Here is a 27,808-nt window from a genome sequence, read left to right as displayed (position 1 = left end):
TGAATGTGGTGGATCATAACTATATGTACTGTATTTTGCACCCTGGCCCCAGCAGAACAGTGTTTCGCTTAGCTGTATACATGTATGGCTGCCTGACAATGAACTTGAACACCTCATTTCTCCCCTTGAAACTTACAAGTCTGCTGATAACGCCATGAGGCTTTTGAACTTTACAACTGTAAGAGTGGAACAATAGTCCAATGCTCACTTGCACCTTAAAGATTACACCACTTTATAGCAACGTGGGAGTTGCCAGTGGGCATTCAGCTCCACAACCTTTGTTACAATGAAGGCGAGAGCAAACAAGCAGTGGTCAAACTATAAACACAAAATGGTAACCTTTTCAATAGGAATACCTTAAGAAGATTAAAGGGTTAGGGACATAATGTTATAAATGCATAATCCTATCTGTAAGAAATTAAGGATGCAATTGCCAAGTTTATTTGCTTTCAGTAATTTTACGAGAAGTGATTTGTCACAGATTTAGCACCCTCTCATATCTCCACCCAGTTTCAGTACTTTATTAAATCTGTGTCTGACAATTGCTGTGAAGGCTTCCTACTGTGCAGTGATGTAGCTGGAACTGACACCATTAGAAATGCTGCTTGATTGCTGGCCAGAATGACAACAATCAACAATATAAAGCACTGTGGGAAAGCAGGTTTCCAAACCTTGTAATACACCCATCCACATCCACTGTTCATGATACAGCCAAAGATTACTGTTAGTTTCCAGGGATCAGAGATCTTGGATGGAATGCCCCAGTGCAACTCTTAAACAATAATTCAATCAGAATTAGATTTATTAATTAAGGAAAACTCAATTAACAAACTGAGGTTAAAAGTCATTGCACCTAGTTATAGAAATATTATAGATAAGGGAAAAGACCAAATAAACAGGGCCTCTGGGAACATATACAAACATTTCTGACAACCCTTCTTAATGGAAGGGCAGCTAAATGAGTAAATATAAAGAAAGCCCTTGAGGATAACACTTCACACATGAAGGCCAATGGCCTGCTGAATGTATCAAAAAAAATTTCCTTCCCAGAAGAAAAACTTCTGCCATCATGACCCAGGAGGGAGTGAGCAATGGAGTCACAGAACACAACAGCACAGAAAATGGCCCTTTGACCTATCTAATGTCCATGCCAAAACGTTATTCTGTCTAGTCCCATAGATCCACACCTGGACAATAGCCCTCCATACTCCACCTGTCCATGTACTTATCCAAACTTCTCTTAAATGTCGAAATAGAACTCACACCCACCATTTCCTCTGTTTAGTGACACTGAGAAGTCCCTAAACTGAGTATTACTTGTCAAAGGGAATTCTGTAATCTAAAATCTGGCCATTTTCTTAGCAAAGCATGCCGGGGGGAGGGGGTGATTAATAGTGGTCCATCTTGTTGCAAGGTTTGGTTCTGCCTTTCATTTCTCCCCCTTCCTTGTTTTATCTCAAATTTGGCTAAGGGTTTGTGGTCTAGATGCAGGTCGATGAGCCACGGCTAAACAACGGTTCAGCATGGACTATACGGGCCACAGGTCCTGTTCCTATGTATAGTGCTCTATAGTTCACTTCCTCCTGGGTCATGATGCTAGTATGGCCAAATTGTTTGAAGAGTAAAGAGCTAACAAGTGAAAGGAACATTTTATTTCTGAGGAAAGGATTCAGAAGATGATTGGAATAATTCTCCAAAAAGCTAAATATTGTTCCAGACTTTCAGTTTGCAATCTGTTTTCCACTGCTCAACAGATCAAAAAAAGGAGAAAACCCATATCCAGGGCCTTCTTGACAACTTGTAATCCTAAAACAAGGTAGCCAACAAAAACCTCCTACAGAAATGAAAATTTAGCAGAATAGTGATTTACTTAGTCACCTAACATTCCAAACAAGTTAGGTCCTTAGGCCTGTAGGAAGTTGTTGGCACCCAGCCAGGTTTGATAGCTCATGGTGGAATGTGGATGGGTTTATTGAAACACTTCCCAACATATTCAATAAAACTATAAGAGCACAATTAGGCCATTCTGCCCATTCAGTCTGCTCCACCTCCATCATGGCCAATTTATAAACCCTCTCAACCCCATTCACTTGCCTTCTCCCTGTAACCTTTGATGCCCTTACTAAATCAACCTTAGTGTTAAACATACACAATGACTTGGCCTCTATTAATCCAGCAAGCCAACAATCCAAAGGGGTAAATGGGATTTCACCAGTTGGAGGATGAGAGGTGACCCGATAGAGGTGTACAAGATGATGAGATGCATTGATCATGTGGATAGTCAGAGGCTTTTTCCCAGGGCTGAAATGGTTAACACGAGAGGGCACAGTTTTAAGGTGCTTGGAAGTACAGAGGAGAATGTCAGGGGCAAGTGTTTTTTTAAAAAAAAGAGAGACTGCTGAGTGTGTGGAATAGGCTGCTGGCGACGGTGGGGGAGGCAGATACAATAGGGTCTTTTAAGAGACTTCTGGATAGGTACATGGAGCTTAGAAAAATAGAGGCCTATGGGTAACCTTGGGTAATTTCTAAGTAAGTACATGTTTGGCACAGCATTGTGGGCTGTAGGGCCTGTATTGTGCTGTAGGTTTTCTATGTTTCAGTCAAGCAGCAAGCGGTTTTCTGGTCTCATTGAGCTTGGTAATCCCTAGAAGTGCTCAACTCCAAAGCACATTGGCAGACACTCCATATGCAGATCAACAAATACATTCATTACTAAGCCAAAACAAATCCAGGCATAACACTTCATACCAAGTGGGATATTCTTATACCACGCAAGCAGTGATATGGTAGAGATATGGAAAAACAGACAGCATGGAAGTGCAAGTTTCTCAAACTAGAGACACATCCCCTATAAATTTCCCCCAATCACCTTAAAATTATGCTCTCATATTAGCCATTTCCTCCCTAGGAAAAAGTCTCCAGTAATCTCTGCCTCTAATCTTGTACACCTCCATCAAGTCACTTGATTTGAGTTCTCCCCCCATCCCCATCTAGGTGGTGAATGAAATCTGGAATGTATTACTTGCCTCTACCACCCCACCAAGCAATCTCAAATTATTGTGGTCCCTAGACAAGTTCCTGAAATACCATGCTGTATGGATCATGTGGTGCAAATTGAATTATAATGGATAGACTATACAAAAGTGTAGTCTAATCGGTTCACCTCCGCACTTCCTTCAACTTTACACTGGAAGCCGCAACCTGCTGCCACTGACAACAATAATCAAGAACTCAACCAAGCTAATAGAATTCATGTCTGCCCCAACAAATTAAAAACATGGGCCACAGGAACAAACTGAAAACAGCTCAAAATGATTGGTTGCCAACGGGAAGGCAGCATTTTGGAAATGTATACTGGAAATTCAGGTGAATGGTACACAACTTTTAAGCCATTTACACTCCTAGTTGAAAATATGAAGATTTATGAAGCAGTACTTGGGAAGTCATCTCCAAACTGAAATTTGCATTCAAGTAAAATAGAGACGCATTGGCATCTTCTAATACAATTAATTTCAATGGTGATATTACTGATTTACATCTTTCATAAACTATTTATAACTGTTCAATTACAGAAGAACAAAGCTAACTAGGAACTAGCCACCATCAATATAGCCATTGGCTCTTTGTGCAGTTCATGCAGCAATAACCATTTATCTTTAAGGTAACAGTTGAGTAAATTTTGGTACCTGAACAGGGCTGGTTCTCGCACGTGCTGTGGACCTAGTGCTATTCCATGCATGAACTCATAACAGAGGCCATTCTGGAAGGTGCAGTAGAGCTTTGGAGCACATCCATTGGCGTGTAGGACCTGAAAACTCTTCAGTTCGTTGTCTCGATCCACAAACAGCTCAGTCTTGTTCCCGTAAACTCTCACCAGGACAACATCTTCCATACTGTTCCCCACATAGCAGCCAACTAGCTTGTTTGTGATTCCATCTGTAAATAACTGCAAGAAACAGTTCTTATTATACACACATCTGGTGGCACAATGCTGCTGCAATACCTTATCAGTGAATTGAGTGGAGTCAAATTTTAATGACAAACCTAGATCAGACTAATGCCAGCATATTGCCAGAATGATACAGCTTTCTCATCTGAACTTATAACACAGAATAGTACAACATAGGAGCAAGTTCTTTAGTCCAGTATTGTGCTGAATTAACCAAATGCCCAACTAATTCCTTCTGCCTACACAATGTCTGTATCCTTCCATTTCCTGCACATTCATGTGCCTATCCAAGAGCCTCTTGAATGCCTCAGGCAGCACTTTCCAGGCACCACTAAAAACCTACTTCACACTTCTCTTAAACTTACCACTATTCACCTTAAACTCATAACTTCTGGTATTAGATATTTGAAACATGGGAACAAGATACTGGCTGTCTGGCCCATCTATACCACTGAGTCTCATAAACTTCTATCAAACATTCTTTCCCCCCCCCTCCCCCAACCCTGGCCTCTGCTACTCCAGAGAAAGCAACCCAAGTTTGTCTAACCTCTTCTCTTAGCACATGCCCCCTAATACAGGCAGCATCCTGGTAACCTCCTCTGCACCCTCTTCAATGGCTCAACATCCTTCCTATTAGGTGCCAACCAAAAGTCAATGCAATTCTCCAGATGTGGCCTAACTATCATTTTACAAAGCTGCAATATATCTTCCCAACTCAATTTCTCAACTAATAAAGGCAAGCATACCATGTGCCTTTGTTACCATGTTATCAACCTGTGAAGCCACTTTCAGGGAGCTATTGATCCCGAAATCCTTCTGCATGTCAACACTGCTAAGGGTCTTATAAAACAAAAGTCTCTTTAAATTTGATCTTCTGAAATGCCACACTTGACATCTGGCAACTCCACCTGCTAATCTTCTGCCCATATCTGCAACTGATCGACATCTCGATGTATCCTTTGGCAGTTTTCTACGCAACGTCAACATTCTTTCTATCGTCTGCAAACTTACCAAAACGCAAATGACATTTTTATCCAGGTGATTTACATATACAGCAGATTAATTGGGACACACAATGACCAGTATCTTTTTGGCCCAATTAGCTGAAGTTTCATGAAATAGTTAAGGTACATAAAAGAGAAACTAACATTTAACTGAGGAACACATTATTTAAATGAAATACAGAACAAATGATAATACTACCAATACTACTGGTGGTTGTCCATCCTATCCGACAATGACAAAAAACCTGTGTGGGATGTTTTTAAAGAGCGGAAGGCTGTTGCATTGGGGTCTTCCCTAGTTACAGTGGATGGCCATGACTACTTCTGTGCCTTATCACGCAATTCGCTCTCCACATTGTGTTGCAGGACCACTTTTCTGGTGGCTGGATTTAACTGGCGATCTCATTCACCCAGTCTGCCAGAGATGACTTCACATGTCAAGACAAAAATGCCCCTATTTCACTAGGGCACGAGACCTGCCAGCTACTCTCACCTGGTTTAGTCCACCTGTCAAAGCAGTGTACCGGGTGTGGCCACTGTCACATGCAAACAGCTACTTGGAACTGCAGGTTAGAGCCGAGTGGCCCATAGGGACCAAAGGTAACATTCAAGATGACTGTCGATAGTTTAAGATTCTTTGTCATTTCTAACTTGTAGTGAAATGTTTCATTTTCACTCCCAGCTATTTCTAGCATTTCCAAGCCTGAATGCTTGAAACTGCAGTAAGCAAAACAATTCTGAGTTGTCTTATTGCTCATTTCTTGCCGACTATCACTGACACAAATCAATACCTTTCGAACACAAAAAACACACGCAACTGTTTGTTCTAATCATGGTATGGTGTCCAACAGCCACAAGACATGCACACGACTGACACTCATTAGAAAATGTTCGGCAAGTTTCTTGCCCCAATTAAGCGATATATTGTCTGAAATAAACAAAAGGGAATCATAGCTTTTTCTCAATTTGCTTTTGCTCTTTAGAGTTGTCCCAATTAGTCTGTTGCCCCAATTCACCAATAACCCAATTAACCAGAACCCTCTGTATAAAAGAGCAGTGATCCCTGAATGGTCAGTGGAGTACTCACTGACCTCCAGCCAGAGTTTCTCTCGGTTTGGTTTTAGTACACACTTCACATAACATTGATAACTTCTTGTCTTTTATTTTCTCTCTCTTGGTGTTAACAGATTAAAACCCAAAAGTCACATTGTGGATACAAACCCGATGTGTACAAACTCATTCGGAAAATGGATCATGTGGTATGGAAGGGTGGTGTTCAACGTAATACCAACCCAAAGCTCACCAAATTGTGAATGTCCAAAGCTTACCAGGAGAAAGCCTGGATTTGCCATTAATATGCAATCAATGAAAGTGCATGCCGACAGAGTTAGTAACTAAATCTTTAAAAATGACACAGAGTCCTAAAAATCTCTCATACGTCCAAGCTGATGATCATATGGTTTCTTTGAAAGCAGCTTATGTAGGCTGTGCTGGAGGAATCATGGAAGCTGGTGGACTTTTGTGGCAAAAATACCCTATTACTAACACTTTTTATATGGAAAACTGGTAAGCTATCATCACGATGAAGAGGAGTGGCTGATCTGAGGGGCAAGGCATGCGGGTGTGATACAGAGCCCGAGCAAGGTCGAGGGGTGTTCCAGAAGATGGAGTCTGAATCGGAGATGTACTTGGACTGAGAGAGGGGAGAAAAGCTGAAGCGCGATGGTTTTGGAAACTGTCCGCCTAAACCGGGGGTGAGGTTTGAACCATCAAAGTGCCATGCCGATTTGGAAAGGTTGAGTATAGATCAGAAGCAGCCCAGAGAGAATTGCTGCAGCGGGGCCTGGGCTTGGGGGAATGACTCTGTGCTTGGATAGGTTAAGCGCCAGGCCAGATGGACTGAAATGGCAGGGTGTCAGGACCAGAGGCAACGGTTCAGCTGGTTCTGCTCCACATTTTACTCTGATCTCCTCAGCACTGAGGCCGTGTCATGCCCCGGCTGCTCCAGGGTTAGCGTCTATGAACTTCACGGCGATTTGCCTCTGTGACGGACTGAGACTATGAGCCTATTCTGGCTGCTCAAAGCTTCAGGTTTACGGACTCAATTCCATTCTAAATGCTGATGCTTGCTTTATTGTTTGCATGATTTGATTTGTTTTCTCCCCTGTCTGTGCATTTATTTTAAATTGAGATCTTTCAAGTTTCTTGTTTTGTGACTCCCTGCAAGCAAATAAACCTCAAGGCTGTATAATTCATTTATACTTTGACAATAAAATGTACTTTGAACTTTGAAAATTTGACTCATAAGTGCCCTCTAAAAATAGCTTGTTTAGGTTATCAGGATCGATTCAGTCCTAAACTACCTGGATGACTCAACTTACAGCAAGTTAAAACAATTGACTTATTTGGCAAAGCAATTAAGTGTGATTGACATCCCTCTGGAATTACCCTGGAAATTGGACATTCCCTGGACATATTAGTTAGGGCTGGTAAGCTCTCAGCATGCTCTGATGACTTCAGAAGTATGACAGCACTTGCAGGCTGCCCTCAGCACATGCTCAATTTAATTGACAAAGCTAATCTTCATCTCCAACTACTGAATGTCACTAACTCAGGGCAATAAAGAAAGTATGAAAACTAGGAAAATACTGCAGACAGGAGAAATGTTGACAGCCAATATTCAGCTGAATATGAGATGAATCAACAGTCAAGCCAAGGGTGCTGAAATCTCTAATGATTTTTTTGTCAAGCCGACAGAGGGGTTGACTAACTAATTCCATCATGTTATCAATCAATCCAGGTACCAAGATCCAAAAGAGTAAAATAAAAGACTCCTATGGTATGCAAACTCCTGGAGGACTTATTTAACAGAATGTCTGCAAGACTACAACATAACATTAAAAATACAGATTACAATTATGGTGCCACTTCTGGTAAATAAATAGCTCTGCTTCATAGTAGGTTATCTATTCTAATTATTGCTATTGAATGTGCAACCATCTGGACTTTACTGACCTTCATCAAGATGGAGTGATGCATTTACAAAGAAAGAACACAGATTGCAGCAGAGGATGCTCAATCTTAGTGTATTTTTTTTTAAAAAGGCTTCCATTTGTATCAGAAAAAGAATTAGTTACATGGAAGTAGAAAAATACATCAAACAGAAGACGACAGCAGAGGAACAGACCCTTCAGTCCACAAAGCGTGCCAAGTATAATGCCAAATTAAACGAATCCTTTCTGCCTTCACACGCCTACGTAACAGCCTCTTGTACTCCACTATCATATCTGCTTCCACTATCACTAGGTGGTGCATTCTAGACACCTGACTGTGTAAAATAAACTTGTTCCACAAATCCCCTTTAAACTTTTGCCCTCTTGCATTTGACCCTCCCCCCACCCGGGTAGAAATTAAGGATTCTGGCTCCATACACGCAAAATGCTAGTGCATCTCAGCAAGCCAGGCAGCATCTATGGAGAAAGAGTACAGTCACCATTTCGGGCCAAGACCCTCCATCAGAATTGGCCAGTCCCAATGAAGGGCCTCAGCCTGAAATGTTGACTGTTTATTCCTCTTCAAAGATGTTGCCTGACCTACTGAGTTCCTAAAGCTGTGAGTCTGTGCGCTCCTCGTGATTTCCAGCTTCTGCAGACTCACTCGTGTTTAAGATTCTGGCTGTCCACCCTATCCAATCCTCTCAATTTTATAAACTTCTATTATGTTTCCACTCAACCTCCGATGCCGCAAAGAAAACAATCCAAGTTTGTCTATCCTCTCCTCACAACTCTAATCATGCAGAATCCTGGTAAACCTCTTCTGAATCTTCTCCAAAGCTCCCAGATTCTTCGTCTAATGAGGAAACTGGAATTGTACACAATATTCCAAGTGTAGCCAAAGTTTTACTCACCAGCAACATGTTTTACTAGCTCGTATATTCTATGCTGCTAGTGATGAAGGCAAGCATGTCACTCACTTTCGTTATGTTGCAACTCTGCAGCACACAATACTTCCAAAATGCACTTCAACTAACCTGGCCCTTGTAAACATTAGGGTACAAGGAGAAAAATATGAACAGAAGGGTGTGAAAATAAAGTTAAAATCAGAACTACACCTACTCACAAAGATTTGTTCAGAAAAGCTTGTACTTAAAGATTAAAACAATGACAAGACAAGATTAACTTATTAACTGCAAATGTTGGAAATTTGTAAATACTAGAACCACTCTTCAGATCAAAGAGCATTTGAAGAACAATACTTAGAACCAAAATGCAGTTTCTCAGAATCAGGTTTATCACTGACAAGTGTTGTGAAATTTTTTGTTTTGTGGCAGCAATACATCAACTATAAGTTACAATAAATAAAATTTATATATTGTATACATACACTATATATACAAACATAATACTGTGCAAAAGTCTAAGGACCATAGTTTTATTTATGTGAATAAGTAGGGCAAAAAGAGTGCAGTGTTCATGCGCTGGTTCACTGTCCATTCAGAAAACTGATAGCAGATGGGAAGCTGTTCTTAAAATGGCAAGTAGGTCTTCAGGCTCCTCCTGTATCTGCTCATTGGTAGCAATGAGAAAAGGGCATGTCCTGGGTGATGGGAGTCCTTTTTAAGGCATCGCCATTTGTAGATGTCCTTGATGATGGGGAGGCTACTGCCCATGATGGAACTGGCTGAGCTTACAACTCTCTGCAGCCTTGTTCATTCAATGTAATGCAATGGCCCCTCTGGTGATCCAAATATTTAGAATGCTCTCCACAACACACCTGTAGAAATTTTCTACCCTAAGAGTTTGACCTGCTTGGTATTTTTAAATTTTGTTGCTCTTTGGTTAGTGTTCTAGGAACTTCCATGTACATCTTCAGATGAATGCAACCTGCAGTAACCAAAGTAATACACACAAAACACTGATGAAGGGTCAGCCTGAAACATCGTCTGTTTACTCTTTTCCAAAGATGCTGCCTGGCCTGCTGAGTTTCTTGAGCATTGTGTGCGTGTGGCTTTGGATTTCTAACATCTGCAGATTTTGTGTCTGAAATAACCATATTCAATGGAGCATTGCACTTCAGCAGGGATAATACTGGGCTTGGAAGTAGAAGTTTGAAATATTTTGGAAGAATTAATATAGAGTTCATATATAAAATTGTTAATATATCATTAAATCCAAATAATACTAAGGATCAAAGGGTTAATTCATGAAGCAAGGCTGCATTCAGCGGAGAGAGGATTAGAGGGTGATCTAACAATACTTAAGGTGATTAAAGGATTTTGACAGGGTAGATATGGATAAATCACATTCTTTCTTCAGAAAAGTGCAGGGGGCTGGGTGGGGGCAAGAACAGAATGCAAGACGAGAGCCATACCATAATTTAACTCATTGCAAAGGGGAATGGAAATTTTTTTAAAATGTGTTCCCTCCAAAAAAGGATTAAGACTGTTAGAGACAAAAGACAACAGATATTGGAAATTTTAAGCAAAACAGACACTGAGGAAACTCAGCAGGTCAACTATTATCTGTGGAGATCAAAACCTCTATCATCTAAAAACTTCAAAAGCTGAGATTATTTTGCTTGTATTAAAATTTAGGAACCAAAGATGGTAGAAAGGAGTTAAGATGCAGATCAGTTTTGATCTAAGTTATTGAACAAGCTTGGGGGGAAATAGTCCACCCCTGTTCTAACTTTCCTAACGTGCAATCAATTAGTCAAACCTTTTGACATCTCAAAAGAGACTGTTATGATTCCATGCAATCGACCAGAGACCAGGCCCAACTCTTAAAACCTGGACAGTGTTTTAAGCAGCAAGTGAAAGTGGGCAAGAGGAGGATTGGGAACAGCTTGCTGAAACTCAAACTGAAGCCACACCACAGATCTGACTGCTGAATAAATTTATAAACCACACTTGGGCCTGTGCTACTCAGCTCACCAGTGGTCCATTGCATTAGAATGATTTAACAGTGACAATAAAGACCAGCTCACTTCGTAACCAAATATTTCTCATAGCAACATCATGTCAATAAGGTTGCTATCGTGACAGGGCATAGCTAATCAAAGTTTTTTTTTAAAAATGGAAGGGCAAAACCCTTTTTTACTCATAGTAACTGGAAAGAATATCACCTCCCTTTGACACAACTGAAATTGCTTTCACATTCTCACCCAGTTATCTGACATCTCACTTTGTCCAAATATCACTGGCCACATTCTGTCCTGCAAGAAGTTTGATCTGTTCTGCATTCCCATTCATTCTCAGGACGTGTCCAGTGTTGGCAAGGTCAAAGTAAAATTTTAAAGTACATACATGTCACCATATGCAACTCAAGATTCATTATCAGATGATTCATACTCAACAAATCTATAGAACAACAGCATAACAGAATTAACGAAAGACCTCCCAACTTGGGTGTTCAATCAAAGTACAGAAGACAACAAACTGGAAATAAAGGAAATAATTAAAATGAATAAATAAGCAATAAATATCACAAGCATGAGATGAAGTTAGTCCATTGGTTGTGGGAACATTTCAATGATGGGGCAAGTGAAGCTGAATGAAGTTATCCCCCTTGGTTCAAGAGCCTGATGGTTGAGGGGTAATAACTGTTCCTGAACCTGGTGGTGTAAGCCCTGAGGCTCCTGTACCTTTTCCCCCCGATGGCAGCAGCAAGAAGAGTACATGTTCCGCATGGTGGGGATCCTGATGATGAATATTGCTTGCCTGCAACAGCGCTTCATGTACAATGGTTGCGAGGGCTTTACCTGTGATGGACTGAGCTGCACCCACTACTTTTTGCAGGATTTAGAATTCAAGGGTATTGGTGTTTCCATACCAGGCCATGCAGCCAGTCAATATATTCTCTACTGCACATCTACAGAAGTTTATCATGCTGAATCTCTGCAAACTCCTAAGGAAGTCGAGGCTCTACCATGCTTTCTTTGTAATTGCACTTGTGCGCTGGGCCCAAGAATAATAACACAGAGGAATTTAAATTCACTGACCCTCTCCACCTCTGATTTCCTTTTCCTGAAGCAAATAATCAGCTCCTTCGTCTTCCTGACATTGAGTAAGAGGGTGTTGCTATGACACTACTCAGCCAGATTTTCAATCTCCCTCCCAATTCCTCACCACCACCTTTGATTCAGTCCACTACAGTGGTATTGTCAGCAAACTTAAATATGGCACTGGAGCTGCGTTTAGCTACACTACAAGTGTAAAGCAAGTACAGCGGGAGGCTAACCCGTGCAGATGGCAATCGTGGATATTTTGTTGCCAATCCGAATCGATTGGGGTCTGCAAGTGAGGAAATGGAGGATCCAAGTGCACAAGGAGGTATGGAGGCCATGGTCTTGGAGCTTATTGAGTAGCTTTGAGGGGATGATGATATTGAATGCCGAGCTGTAGTCAATAAAGAGCATCCTGATCCTGATATCTTTGTTGTCCAAACGCTCCAGGTTTGAGTGATGAGCCAGTGTGATGTCATCGCTGTGACCTGTTGCCCTGCTAGGCAAATTGGAGCAGATCTAAGCTGCTTCTCAGGAAGGAGTTGATACATTTCATTACCAAACTCTCAAAACACTTCATCACTGTGGATGCAAGTGCCACTGGTAATAATGATTAAGGCAGGTCACCACGCTCCTCTTGGGGACTGATATAATTGAAGCCTGCTTGAAGCAGGTGGGTACCATACACTGCCAGAATAAGATTAAAGATCTCAGTGAACACTCCAACCAGTTGATCCACACAGGCTTTTAGTACTTGGCCAGGTACCCCATCTAGTTTAGATGTCTTTAGGGTTCACTCTCCTGAAGGCTGCACACGTCAGCCTGAGAGACTGAAATCACAGGATGATCAGGGGCTGTTGGAGTTTCTGATGGTTCCTCCATTCTTTGATGGTCAAAGCAAACAAAGATATGCATTGAGCACATCTGGAAGCGAAGCCCTGTTGTCACCAATGTCACTTGATTTAAGAGGTAATAGTATAGAAGCTCTACCATAATTGTCAAGACTCCTTCATTGACTCAAGCTTAATACAGAATTGCCACTTTGCCCGTGGCAAACGTGCAGTGAGTATAATTGTGAGCTTGCCTTCTTAGCCAACTACATCGTTTCAGGGTCCACTTCTGCAGACAACAGCCCAGACCATACCCCAAGCTGCATTTGTAGCTTCTAATTCTGCTCCAGTGATCAAGGGGCACTACCCTTGCAAAAGGAAACACCCTCTCTAAATATCTTATCGAACTTTCAGTACATCTTTCTCCTTTGATTCATCAATGGCCATATTGTCTTTGTACAGAAGTCCAAGCTATACTACAAGGTCAAATGCAAGTCTTTTTGTGGGCACACTGATCACAGCCAAGGGACAAAAAGAGAAATCCTCTAATCACCACAACTTCTGGTTTCTTGATGGCCAGTACTGGCAGCAATCATGTCCACCTGCTGAGATGAAGCTCTAAAATTCCCTTCCTAAACTTCTGTTTCTAAACTTTTAAGTCAGACATTAAAACTTACTTCAATGACAACTCAGTATCAGATTTTGTGACTTGCTTAGCATACTTTGCTACATTAAAAAGCACCAAATAATAGAATCAATTTCTGTCGTACTTCAGCTGTTCCCTAAAACATGAAGGAAGTTCCTGCTTTATTAACCAGAAGGCAACAGATAAAATTTGGCAACACCTTATTCTTCTTTTTCAAATACGGTTGGGCTTTTTACAATCCTTTTCCACTGACAAACTTACAAGTATACAAACCATCATGCCAATTTGATCAAAGATATCGGTGGTAGAATTCTATATGAAGCATGTCTCCTCTTTGTTCAATGCCAATTAATGGAAACTTCATCTCAGTAAGGGGTTAAAATCCAAGTGTTTAATATAACCATCTTCAACAAAATAAAGGGACCTCATTTTGATTTCCACCTCAAAATAGCTCGGTTTGAAATACTACTTCGACATTAATTTATCATCTCTTGGTATGCCATGTCCCATCCATCCTTCAACACCCTCCTTGACAGGAAAGGCAAAAGGCACACTGGACAATGGCATAACACTTCTATTGAATAGCTTTTGACTAATATCAATGGGTGGCAGGGTGAAGATACATCTCTGCCAAAGGAGGTGCAAAGTGCATCTTCCCTCCGCTAGCTGCAGATCATCCATAGACAAGGTGTAACATCTGCTTAGACACCTGACAGGGTCACGTGAAGCCATGGAAGCAGGCAGTGGATGGTCATATGAACAGCTGGTGCATATCACAAGTCTTGGTTATGCGACTACTGATGTCAGGTTGACAATCTCTGAAGAGTATTGGCATTGGCTGGGCTCATTCGGCTTATAAAGAACTGCCCAGAAGGCAATGGCAAACCACTTCTGCAGAAAAAAAATTACCAAGAATAATCCATGGTCACAAGACCATGATTGTCCATGTCATACTGACATGAGGCATGATGACTGACAAAATTATGTTGGCCTCTGAAATTGATGTGGGGGAGCACATGCAACTCAGCAGTCCATATGTAGCAGGCAAATTCAACTAACCTAGGGAATGTAAAGCAGTTGCAACAGCAACTTCTCCCTATAAATTTCTCCAACACAGTGCATGGAGAATAGCTAAATTATCTTCACAAATCCAATCTGTCACTGACAGCAGTGTAAAGATTAACTTTGTCTTACGTACATTGGAACATACAGTAAAATGTGTTGTTTGCATCAACCACCATGGAACAAGGAAATGCTGGGACAGGCAGCAAGTGTCTTCCAGTACACAGTGTACTACATTCTTCCAGTACAGCATGCCCACTATTTACTAACCCTAACCTTATGCTTTTGGATTGACGACCCCCAACCAGTTTCATCCTAACCAGCAAAAACCATTGCATTTTAACCCATGATTAAAATTCAAACAAGATAACAAGGAGTACAGTTAGTCCTCTATTGAATGAGATGGTACACTGTTGAGGCAGTGGACAGGAAACATCACTCCACACTCAATCCATCTGACAAGTTATTGCATGCTAATAAATGGTGTGCATTAGCCAGTGCCAAGACCTTTGGTATACCATAAACTTGAATTAAAAACCATTTACTGCTACTGGCTTCCCTCCTTGGGAACAACAGTCATGACATTTTTTTTAAAATAGCAAGTGCGTTTGTAAACTTTCAGAATTACTTCATTTGCAAACTGGCCATATTTAATATAAAATTATTTTCCTCAACTGTGCTGAACACCCCAGAAAGTTATCGTTTAGATTCACATGAGGCTACTTTGATGCCAACAGTCATCCTTGGTGAGCTATAGAAGTCAGTGGCTCTAACTAGAGATGAAGTTCATGGCTCCACAATCCCCAAGGTCTTGCACAAAAAAGGGTATGTGGAAGAGTGTCAAGGAAGAAGCCCTGGTTTAAAAAAAACACGACTTTACCTATAAAGACTTTGCAAATTGTCACTTAGAAGATGCTATAAAGACATGGAAGGAGGTCTCGTGGACAGATGAGACTAAAATGGAACTTTTGGTCTCAACACCAAGTGGTATATGCAGTGCAATCTAATACTGCGCATTAGTCAGGCAACACCAGCCCCACTGTAAAATATCACACAGTGAGGATGTTTTTCCAACAGTACTGATGAGAAGATGAATGCTGCTAAATACAGACCAACCCTGGATAAAAACCTGCTAGCCTTTGCCAGAAAGCTTAAACTAGGGAGGAAGTCAGTCTTTCAGTAGAACAACAACCCAAAGTACACTATCACAGCAACCATACGAGTTTTTCCACGCTTTATAATTTTCCCTTTCTGTTTGGGGGGGGGGGCTCTACTGTGACTAAAGGAGCACGATTCACAAGTAAAAATTGATCAAAAACCCTGGTTGTAATACTCATTTAAGTGAACAAAGGGTTGGTGGCTAAATACTTATCAAATGCTTTCTGTAAGGAGTTTCTAAGTTTTCCCTGGGACCACGTGGGTCTCCTCCCACATTCCAAAGACGTACGGCTAGTGTCAGTGCATTGTGTGCGCGCTACGTTAGCACCAGAAACTAGGCGGCACTTGAGGGCTTGCCCAGCACATGATTTCATCTGAGGCATTTCACTGTTTCAATGTACGTGTGACAAATAAAGCTATTCTTACATGGGAGTTTACTTCAAAAAATCATAGTTACCACAAGAAGCTTCACAAAAGGGAAAGGACAAGAGCAAGCATAACATTTGAAGCTGCAAAGATGTACCGGTACTAACTTTGGATTTTTTAAAATATATATGGCAGCTGAGAAATACAAATGCTAGACACCACCAGCAAGGGAATCTTTTCCTCTTGTCCAACTGAACGGAACTGAAAACAGACCATGCAGCAAATCATAGGATCAACTCTACCACACTCTTAGAGAAGCACACATTATCCAATCATGTCCCTTGTAATTATTTGGTGAACATTTTAATAAATATCGGTAATCCAAAATAAAAATAGAAAATGCTGAATCTATTTTGGATGTCATGCAGAGATAGGGTTAATGTTTCAGACTGATGGCATTTCATCAAAGATAGGTACATTTAGAATCTGTCCATAACACTGACTGTTTATTTCCCCTCCACAGATACTGCCCAACTTGCTGAGTTCCTCCAGCATTGTGTACATCGCTCAAGATTACTTGCATCTGCTGAATCTCATTTTTAAACATTTAAAGATACTTGTTGTCTAAACTTACAGGGAAATGGGAGGGGCAAAGAAGAGACAGTGAGTGTAACGAGGTAGAAACCAAGAGAAGACAAATGATACAGATTGGCAATAACTAAGAGTTGCCCAAGTCTTACTAAGAGCAGCTATCTCATCTGGAAGAACAGAAAAACAAATTGACAGGGAAAAAAAATCTTGCTGGAACTATGAAATACAGGATAGTGGTGTGTGGGAAATGGAAATGAAAACAGAATGCTGGGAAGGCTAAATAGGTCAGAAGATATCTGTGCTGAGAAAAGCTGAGATTTGGCCAAGGACTGAGATACAAAAACAACCGCTGGAATTCCAAACAAAATGAGAAAATGGTGAAAACAAGCAGCATCTGCAGAAAGAGAGCTAAATGCCCAGATCAATAACACACTGAAAAGCTAACTCTGCTCATAATGCCTTCCAACCCTCTGAGCTCAATCCACATTCAAAGTCAAAGTAAATTATCCAAGTACATGCATGTCACCATTTTCTTGCGGGCATTGAGGGGAGCTTTTCATAAATTCTAAAGACTGACAAACAACCAATGACCAGAAGATAATTATGAAAATAAAAAAAATACTGCGATCATAAGCTGAATTGACTTTATTACTTACATCCTTCACATTTACGAGTAGTAAAAGTCTTTGTTACGCCTGCATCTAAATGTGCAATTTATAGTAATTTGTAATAAATAGTATGTACAACAGTACAGTCAATACAACATAAAAATACAATTATATCAGCACAAGTTAATCAGTCTGATGGCCTGATGGAAGAAGCTGTCCCAGAGCCTGTTGGTCCTGGCTTTTATGCTGCGGTACAGTTTCCTGGATGGTAGCAGCTGGAAGAGTTTGTGGTTGGGGTGACTCCAGTCCCCAATGATCTCTTCAGCCCTTTTTACACACCGGTCTTTGTAAATGTCCTGAATACTGGAAAGTTCACATCTACAGATGCACTGGGCTCTCCGCACCACTCTCGGCAGAGTCCTTTAATTGAGGGAAGTACAATTTCCATTTCAGGCAGTGGTGCATCCAGCCAGGATGCTCTCAATTGTGCCCCTGTAAGATTTGGGGGCCCATACCAAACCTCTTGAACCATCTGAAGTGAAAGAGGCACTGTCGTGCCTTTTTCACCACACAGCCAGTATGTACAGACCACGTGAGATCCTTGGTGATGTTTATGCTGAGGAACTTAAAGCTGTTCACCCTCTCAACCCTAGATCCACTGACGTCAATAAGGGTTAGTCTGTCTCCATTCCTCCTGTAGTCCACAACCAGCTCCTTTGTTTTTGCAACACTGAAGAAGAGGTTGCTTTCTTGACACCACTGTATCTGGATACTGACTTTTTCTCTGTAGGCTGCCTCATATTGTTTGAGATTAGGCCAATCTATGTAGTATCGTCAGCAAATTTAATTAGCAGATTAGAGCTGTGGGTGGCGACACAGTCATGGGTGCACAGAGAAAAAAGGAGGGGACTTAGTACACAGCCCTGAGGGACACCTGTGTTGAGGGTTAGAGGGGCAGAGGTGAGGAAGCCCACTCTTACCACGTGCTGGTAATCTGTTAGGAAGTCCAGGATCCAGTTGCACAAGGCAGGGTGAAGGCCGAGGTCTCAGAGCTTCTTGTCTAGTCTGGATGGAACTATGATGTTGAATGCTGAACTGTAGACCATGAACAGAATTCTCACATAAACATCCTTCTTCTCCAGATGTGCAAGGACGGTGTGTAGAGCTGTGGCTATTGCTTCACCTGTCAATCGGTTAAGTCGGGTAGGCGGATTGTAGGGGGTCTAGTGTGGGCGGTAGCAAGCTGCAGATATAATCTTTGACCAGCTTCTCAAACCATTTGCTTATTATTGAGGTGAGTGTGACAGGACGCCAGACATTCAGACATACCTTGGTCTTTTTAGGCACATGGACAATGGTGGATGTTTTGAAGCAGGAGGGCACTCTACACTGGGAGAGGGGGAGATTAAAAATGTCTGTAAACACACCAGCCAGTTGTGCCGCACACATCCTGAGTACCCGCCCCGGGATGCCTCCGGTTCTTCAGCCTTATGACTGTCCACTTGTTGGAAACACCTGTGTACTTCAGCCTCAGAGATGACCAAGATGCAGGTTGGTTCTGCGGCCCTCTTCGGGGGCTCAGTGCTGGTGATATTGAACCAAGCGTGAAAAAGATTTAGTTCATCTGGGAGAAAGGCAGCAATGCCACAAGCTGAAAGTGTTGTTGGTGGAGTCTTGTGCAGTCATTGAAATTGAGTCTGTCTCTTTCTAACATCAGCAGGGGCCTGCTTTGACAAGGTGGAATTTGCTGAATTAAATATTGAATTCCAAGTGCAAAGACAGGCCTAGACCAAATACAACAAGGTGTGTCTTGAGCTTATGTGGGCTTTACTGAAGTATGAGGCTGAAGATCAAAGTCAAAGTCAAATTTAATATTAGAGTAAATGTATCACCACGTACAACCCTGAAATTCATTTTCCTACGGGCATACTCAACAAGTCTATAGAATAGCAACTATAACAGGATCAATGATAGATCAGCCAGAGTGCAGAAGACAACAAACTGTGCAAATGCAAGCATAAATAAATAGCAATAAATATCGAGAACATGAGATAAAGCATCCTTAAAGTGAGATCATTGGTTGTGGGAACATCTCAATGGATGGGCATATGAGTGTAGATATCCCCTTTTGTTCAAGAGCCTGGTGGTTGAGGATGAAGGGCAGACTGGGAATGGAAGGGAAGATTAATGTTTCAGACAACTGGAAGCTCAGATCCAACTCTGCAGACTGAAAACTCATGCAACCTGCATTTAATTTTCCCAATGTAGACAATACCCACTACGGAACAATTAAATGGTATTTGCAAGCCTGCAGGCAACCGTCCTCAGTCAATAACAATCCACACCACTCATATGATAGATTTTTTTCTTTGTACTGCACATCCCTTCTCCTCCTCTGCAAGGCTAAAACGTAGGAAAAAAAACAGGCTCCCAATAAAAGGTCTCAGCCCAAAATGTCAACTCTTTATTCCATTCTATAGATGGTGCCTGACCTGCTGAGTTCCTTCAGCATTGTAGTTATTGCTCAGGATTTCCAGCAATTGCATGATCTGTCTTTATGAAAATCTGCAGATGCAGGAATCCAAAACAACAAAACTGCCAGAAGACTTCAACCAGTCAATATGCATTTGTGGAGAGAGAAACCAAAGTTTCAGAACAGAGGGAGAGAGAAAGCAAGTTAGCTTAAGTGGCAGACAGCACAGGATGGAACAAAGACAACGTCTGTGATAGGATGAAATGATGGATAGTCAATGAAAGCACAGTTGAACTCCTTTGTGTAAAACATCGTTGATGTTCCAGTGTGGGTAGAAATATATAGTCTGGCCTACTGGGACATACAGAGCAGGCCAGAATATACAAATGAAAGTATTCCTACCGCTGTCCTTAAAGAGCTTGCACTTTCTCCTTGTGATGACGTGGGTTTCTTTCGGTTTCCTCACACAGTCCAAAAACATACTGGTTGGTAGGATAATTGGTCATTGTAAATTGTCCCGTGATTGGCTAGGGGTTGCTGGGTGGCGTGACTTGAAGGATCAGAAGGGTCTATTCTGTGTGGTATCACAATAAATTAAGGGAAGAGGAACAACAAGCACAAGTGGCTGACCCTGTCTTACACAAACACACAACCACTCTGTGGTGCATTGACATTTACAATAGTCTCCAAACCCATCCCTATTATTGGACAGATTGCTTGCAAATTATCAGAGATGGCCACATGAATGGCATCCCTAATAATGCCCATGTTACTTCTATATCAGAATCAGGTTTAATATCACAACATTTGTCATGAAATTTGGTGTTTTGCAGCATCAATACATTGCAATATATAATAAATTAAATTAAATAAGCAGTTCAAAAAACAGAGAAAAAGAGAACCTATCTTCTGCTGATACCCTTAGGTGGGCCAGTACTACCTCTAGACAGCTTGTACACATTCCTGACCAGGTCGTTCCTCAATCCTTCTGCAAACTCAAGACCTTCTGGACTGAAGTTGTGCCATTTCATTCATCCTTCAGCCTCCCGCTCAAACTTGCATGGGCTTGTGCTCAAGATCACAAGAAAACAGAAGTAGGCCACTTGGTCCCTCAGGCTTTCCCTGGCATTCAATATGATCATGGTCGATCTTCTTCAAGCCTCAACTCCTCTTCTCTCGCATTTTTCCATGGTCCCAAATTCCCTCATCTTTCAAACCATCTAGCCTCCACAACCACCTGCAGTAGAGAATTTCAGAGATTCACCAACACCCAAAAGAACTTACAAGGCACTTCAATTTTAATCAACTGCTTCCTTTATTCATTTTGAAACTTGTCCCAGTGGAAAGAACTGATCATGTACTGTCACACCCCCTTAGGATTTATTCATCATAGCATATTCTTTTAAAACACAAAGAATATTGATGCAATTTGTTTTATCATCAAGCTGTTTCCCCAATACATTCATTTAATCCTAAGAATTAGCTTAGTAAAATTTATTTGGATTGACTGCGAAGTTAGTACATCCCATTTTTAAAAAAAAACAGGTGGGCCAAAGCTGTACCCAGTATAGTTGTAATGGTGTAATGTGAGGTTATCCATCATAACCTATACGACTTTACATCACCACCATCATCACTCCATGCCATGTCATACAACATGAATGATCATGGCCTTTGATCACGATTGTTCTGGCAAATTTACCATTACCTTCTTGTTATATATGTCAGCTGCTTATACAACCATCCACCACCTGCTCCAATGGCTTCACATGACTCTGCTTGCTGGTATTACACCCTGCCCAAGGGTGACCCACAGGCTAGCAGAGAGAAGGAGCACCTTACACCTCCTTTGGTAGGAAGCATCTCTACCTCACAACTATAACAACACTTGCATTTAAATCTCAATCCTCAGCAAGACAATATGCTATTTACCTTCCTAACTAGCTGCATGACAAATATTTGAGTTCATGCGCAAGAACACTTAGATCCTTCTATAGAGCACCCACTTAGAAAACAATGCCTTTGATTTCTTCTACAAGTGCATAACCTATATTTTCCTGCGTTGAAATTCTATTTACTAAGTTCTGCCTCTTTCTCAACCTGTCTAGATCCTGTTGCAGAGTCTGTATATCCCAACTGCAGTTCACTTTTACAACCAACCTTTGTATTACCAGCAAACCTTACACTCTACCCCCCTCCTCTAAGTCATTAATGTAGACAGTCGATAATTGAGTACCAAGGAGTGATCACTAGTTACATTAGCACTACTTGAAAAATGCCCATTTATTCCTACTGTCATTTTTGTGATAACTGGTCTTCAATCTATGTTAATAATTGCGCTCTTACCTTGTGCACCAGCCTTTTATACAACATCTTAAAACACACGCTCTGAAAATGCAAACACATGCAGGCTCCCCTCCATCTACTCTGTTGGTCTCAGAGGATATAACCATATAACCATATAACAATCACAGCACGGAAACAGGCCATTCCGGCCCTACTAGTCCATGCCGAACTCTTAATCTCACCTAGTCCCACCTACCCGCACTCAGCCCATAACCCTCCACTCCTTTCCTATCCATATACCTATCCAATTTTACCTTAAATGACACAACTGAACTGGCCTCTACTACTTCTACAGGAAGCTCATTCCACACAGCTATCACTCTCTGAGTAAAGAAATACCCCCTCGTGTTTCCCTTAAACTTTTGCCCCCTAACTCTCAAATCATGTCCTCTCGTTTGAATCTCCCCTACTCTCAATGGAAACAGCCTATTCACGTCAACTCTATCTATCCCTCTCAACATTTTAAATACCTCGATCAAATCCCCCCTCAACCTTCTATGCTCCAATGAATAGAGACCTAACTTGTTCAACCTTTCTCTGTAACTTAAGTGCTGAAACCCTGGTAACATCCTAGTAAATCGTCTCTGCACTCTCTCTAATTTATTGATATCTTTCCTATAATTCGGTGACCAGAACTGTACACAATATTCCAAATTTGGCCTTACCAATGCCTTGTACAATTTTAACATTACATCCCAACTTCTGTACTCAATGCTCTGATTTATAAAGGCCAGCGTTCCAAAAGCCTTCTTCACCACCCTATCTACATGAGACTCCACCTTCAGGGAACTATGCACTGTTATTCCTAGATCTCTCTGTTCCACTGCATTCCTCAATGCCCTACCATTTACCCTGTATGTTCTATTTGGATTATTCCTGCCAAAATGTAGAACCTCACACTTCTCAGCATTAAACTCCATCTGCCAACGTTCAGCCCATTGTTCTAACCGGCATAAATCTCCCTGCAAGCTTTGAAAACCCACCTCATTATCCACAACACCTCCTACCTTAGTATCATCAGCATACTTACTAATCCAATTTACCACCCCATCATCCAGATCATTTATGTATATTACAAACAACATTGGGCCCAAAACAGATCCCTGAGGCACCCCGCTAGTCACCGGCCTCCATCCCGATAAACAATTATCCACCACTACTCTCTGGCATCTCCCATCTAGCCACTGTTGAATCCATTTTATTACTCCAGCATTAATACCTAACGACTGAACCTTCTTAACTAACCTTCCATGTGGAACTTTGTCAAAGGCCTTGCTGAAGTCCATATAGACTACATCCACTGCCTTACCCTCGTCAACATTCCTCGTAACTACTTCAAAAAATTCAATAAGGTTTGTCAAACATGACCTTCCACGCACAAATCCATGCTGGCTACTCCTAATCAGATCCTGTCTATCCAGATAATTATAAATACTATCTCTAAGAATACTTTCCATTAATTTACCCACCACTGATGTCAAAGTGACAGGTCTATAATTGCCAGGCTTACTTCTAGAACCCTTTTTAAACAATGGAACCACATGAGCAATACGCCAATCCTCCGGCACAATCCCTGTTTCTAATGACATCTGAAAGATCTCCGTCAGAGCTCCTGCTATCTCTACACAAACTTCCCTCAAGGTCCTGGGGAATATCCGGTCAGGACCCGGAGATTTATCCACTTTTAAATTTCTTAAAAGCGCCAGTACTTCCACCTCTTTAATTGTCATAGGTTCCATAACTTCCTTACTTGTTTACTTACTCCTTACATTATATATATAATGTTCTTTTCACAAATCCACACCGAAAGGGTTTGAGTGCATTAAAGTTCTCTAGATGATCAATATTTCTTCCTTGACTTTGGGATTAACAGCATAGTTGTTCAGTGTAGAATGCAGCTCTTCAGCCCAAATAGTCTGTGCCAACCAAGATAATGCCAATTTCCAAAATTCTTCCATTGCCTCACTTCTCCAGCTCTAGAAGCCCTACACAATCCCTTCCAAAATAGCTGCATTCCATCTCAGATTAAATTCTATGTAGGTGGATTTTCACCTGCCTAGTTCCCAAGCTCTGAAACCTTTCTAAAACTTTTGGAAAAAAAAGTTTCCCAAGTTAGAAAGTTAAGAAACCCCAATGAAAAACTGCAGTATGATACTCCTGTGCCCTGCAAGAGGACCACAAGCTTGTCATTGGGTTTTAAGGCTGAGTGCCTCAATGATCCAGAGATTGACGTTGGCTGGCGTAAGAGATTTATGATATGGGTCTTCGTAGGGTCATCCATGCCAAACAGGTCAAAGAGTAGAGGCCAGACTAAAAGTGGTCCACCGGTCCTTCAGGTTCAGCGATTCAGCACAGGGTTAACAACCCTGACTGGTAAAACAAAACTGTTACAGAAACAGAAATGAGCAACTCGTCTACATCTGACTATGATGGTATTCCTGGAGCCTGCATGACCGACAGTATTGACATGATGAAGAAAGCCCTGAACGCAGCCAGAGATAGAGGACCTTCACTGCTGCCCTAAATGCCAGTGGCGTAATGCCACTCCCCTGCAAGGACCACAGAGGTTTTCTCATTGATGGTATCAAATTGAAATCATGCCTGCTCGCTCTTCTGGACAAAAGAAAGTACTTTAGGGAAGACTCCCCTACTCTTTATAATGACCTGAACAGAATTTAAAATGTGGCCATTTTTTAAAATTTATTTGCTATTAAGAACTTGTTATATACAAACTTGTTCACTGTATTTCAGTCCTGCCATGCTGACTATACCACTAAACTACTAAATTAATAGCACAATGGAAAGGAATGAAGCCATGGGAAAATCTTTTGCAAATACAGACGTTGATCTCTAAACCAAAAGAGAGGTATCTGATCATTTAGAGAAGTTTTGTGCATTGAAACCAAATCAAATTGGATTTATTGGGAAAAATTGTATTTGATTAATTTGCTAGACTTGTATGCTCAGAGAGCTAGACTTATTCTGTAAAGGGCAATTCACAAAGGCATCACTGGAACTGAGCTGAAACTAAGTCCACTTTGAAACTAGACCTTTTGCATTACCAACCCCATGCTTACGGAAACTGTGCACCTGTGCCCAAACAGGCAAGCAAGCAAAACAATCCAGGCAGAGGGAATACAATTAAGGCTAAAAATACGACAGAGAAAAGTGAGGTCAACAGCGAGTCTGAGAAAGCAGACATTTACCAAGGGTCATTCACAGCAACATTAATAATAATAAGCCATTAATTACAAAGATAAAAACCTGCACAACTCTACACAGGCAACTGAATGACACCTACTGTTAAAAACAATTGATAAAGATCACACACACAGTTTTGGGAAGATTCTTGGTGATCACACGATCCCTGGGATGCAACCATTCCAAGAGTAGCCCGGACAAGAAACCTACATTGAGGATTATTAAGGAAAACCTCAAAACATAGGAGCAGGATTTGAGCATTTGATCCATCAGGTCTACTCCAGGAGTTATATCTTTGTGTTTTAGGTATCTGCTGTAGACATAAAGTGACCACGAAGCAGTAACCTAGGCTCATCTCTTAGAAACAATCTTCAGCATGTCATTAAAAATTATGATTGAGGAAATAAAGCACAGAACAAAGATGCAGCAATGAAGACAATATTAAATAAACAAGTTGAAGTGAATTATACAATTCTGCAGATGTATTGCATCACGTATATACTTTCCCTGTCAATAAAGGTTAGAAGAGCAAGGAAAATGTATGGGGTTTTGAAGTAACTTTGATGAGAATTGTGTTCTGTGGTGCCAGGTTGGTTCAAATTTTAAAAATGACAACATTGTGGTTCAAGGAACGCAAGGCAGTCTTTGAGCTGAGAGTTGGCAGGCATGAAAAGGGGCAGTAATGGATGGGTGGAGAAGAACAGGTGATAGAAACGGGTTGGTGGGACAAAGTTTGAAAACCAGGAACAGGATGTTGGGACAGGAGGTGGGATGCAAGTCGAAAATGAGGATTACATGGTTCACAGAACTGAAGACCATAAAGCAGAAGGAATGGTGAGAGGGGTTAAGACCAGAAGTGGTACTATAGTGCATGGTGTGGACAGTGAGAGAATGATGACAAGCAATCTGACTTCTAGATGCAGACTGCTAAGTGTGCGATGGCTACAAGTGGGATAACAGAGACAGTCAGTGAAGGTTAAGATCAGGAATGGGAGCACTAATTAGGTTGTGGATTCGAGGTTAACAGCAGAGACATGAGAGGAAGGAGTGGGCAAGGTGTGGGAGTGAAGACAAAGGTGGAACAGAACAGCAGAATGCACAAGTGGGGATAAAAACCAGGAATAGGCTAGTAATGTGTTTGATGCCCAGGATAGGGTCAGGTGCGGTTGACAATAAGCTCAGCAATGGGCTGAGAATGTGCTTGATGTCTACTAATGAAAAAGGAATGTGTTCTGTATCTAGAATGGGGTAGCAGAGGGGTTTAGGGGCAGGAATATGTTTGTTATCCAGTAACAGGGCAGTTGGGGGGGGGGGGGGAAGGAAATCAAGACAAGAACATGTTTGACATCCAAGTATAGAACAGTAAAAGGTTAGAGACACGAATGTGTCGGAGGTCTAGGTATGGACATGGATTGTTTCAAGACAAGTCAGCGTTTTAAGACAGTTCCAATAGATGTCAATGAAAGGAATACGGTTGATATCTAGGAATGGGGCAGTAAAAGGGTGGGGTGGGGTGGGGAGGGGATGCCCAAGAATTGGACAGAAGGTGGTTTAGTGGAAATGTCAGGGCAGAAGTTTCACTCTCCCATCAGCCAGATCCTGTCAGTCACCCACGTTGCCCGAGGGGAAGTAAGTGCCCGACGAGTCTGTCTGGAAGACACGACCAACGAGGCGAGATACACACGGAGGCCCGGGAGACCTGTCAGCAATCGGTCCGGGCTGCACCTGTACGAAGGAGGGAGGGAGGGAGTGAGCCGGCGCTCCGCTTACCTTGGTTTTCACCCGTCGGATGTCCCAGTGGGGTCTCAGCCGACCCACCAGCCGCAGGGCCCCGGGCACCACGTCGTTCTCGTCCACGTAGACGGCGAGCTTGGGCACGGCAGGGGCGCCGCTCGGGACATGCACGGCAGTCTCCATGGCGGCCGGGCTGTGCCGGCCGTCTGGGCGCAGCCTGCCGCTTATGTGCGAGGAGGGAGGAGGGAGCGGGGAGGGGAGAAGAGGAGAAGGGGCGGGGGAGGAGGAGGAGGTGGCGGCGGCGCCCTCAGCTCCGCCTCCACAAGGTGGTCTAGCGTCACCGGGGCAAGACGGCGGGCCGTCACTCGGCACCGACATGGACAGGGAAAGAGGTGCTCACCCGGCCTGCACTCGAACCCCCTGCGTTCGCCCGGCGCGCCGCTGCTGGCCCCTACCGGCGGGAGGTCGCAGCGCCAGAGAGCGCCGCTCCGCCTCTCGCACCCTCACCCCACTGCAACCCGAAGTTTGGAGTGGACGTCAGCCACTTTGAGTGGGCTGATCTTTGCCATGTTACGTATCTGTGCATTCTGGTGCAGAGGTGACCTCAGCAGCGATCTCACGCTTTACAATAGAAATAAACCTACTTTTTTGTTATTTGCACATGGAAAGACTAAGTTGAGAAGTAAGTGTAGGGATTGGAGTAAAGGACTAATATTATACACGTGATTTGATATTGTGATGTGTGGCTATGGCTGGCCAAGGCATACCTCATAATGTGGCAGCTGAGGGGCAACCCACATATTACCTGGACAACAGGATTTGTAGTGTTGGAGTGGTT

General features: G+C 42.1%; 1 protein-coding gene across 3 annotated transcripts in view; it reads right to left on the bottom strand.

Moving 5' to 3' along the window:
- etnk2 (ethanolamine kinase 2) overlaps positions 1–27,409 on the bottom strand; it is a 73,010-nt gene extending 45,601 nt beyond the window's left edge. For all 3 annotated transcript variants that reach the window (XM_073030683.1, XM_073030684.1, XM_073030685.1), the window contains exons 1-2: positions 27,007–27,409; positions 3,687–3,946 (exon numbers count right to left, since the gene is read on the bottom strand). In XM_073030683.1, coding sequence (XP_072886784.1) covers positions 3,687–3,946; positions 27,007–27,348 — 602 coding nt within the window. In that variant the 5' untranslated portion in view covers positions 27,349–27,409. The remainder of the gene's footprint in view (positions 1–3,686; positions 3,947–27,006) is intronic.
- Between the last annotated feature and the right edge of the window lie 399 nt (positions 27,410–27,808).

This window comes from Hemitrygon akajei, chromosome 27 (assembly GCF_048418815.1).
Source record: "Hemitrygon akajei chromosome 27, sHemAka1.3, whole genome shotgun sequence".
In the NCBI taxonomy this organism is placed as follows: domain Eukaryota; kingdom Metazoa; phylum Chordata; class Chondrichthyes; order Myliobatiformes; family Dasyatidae; genus Hemitrygon; species Hemitrygon akajei.
This window is presented reverse-complemented; position numbering and strand designations above follow the sequence as displayed.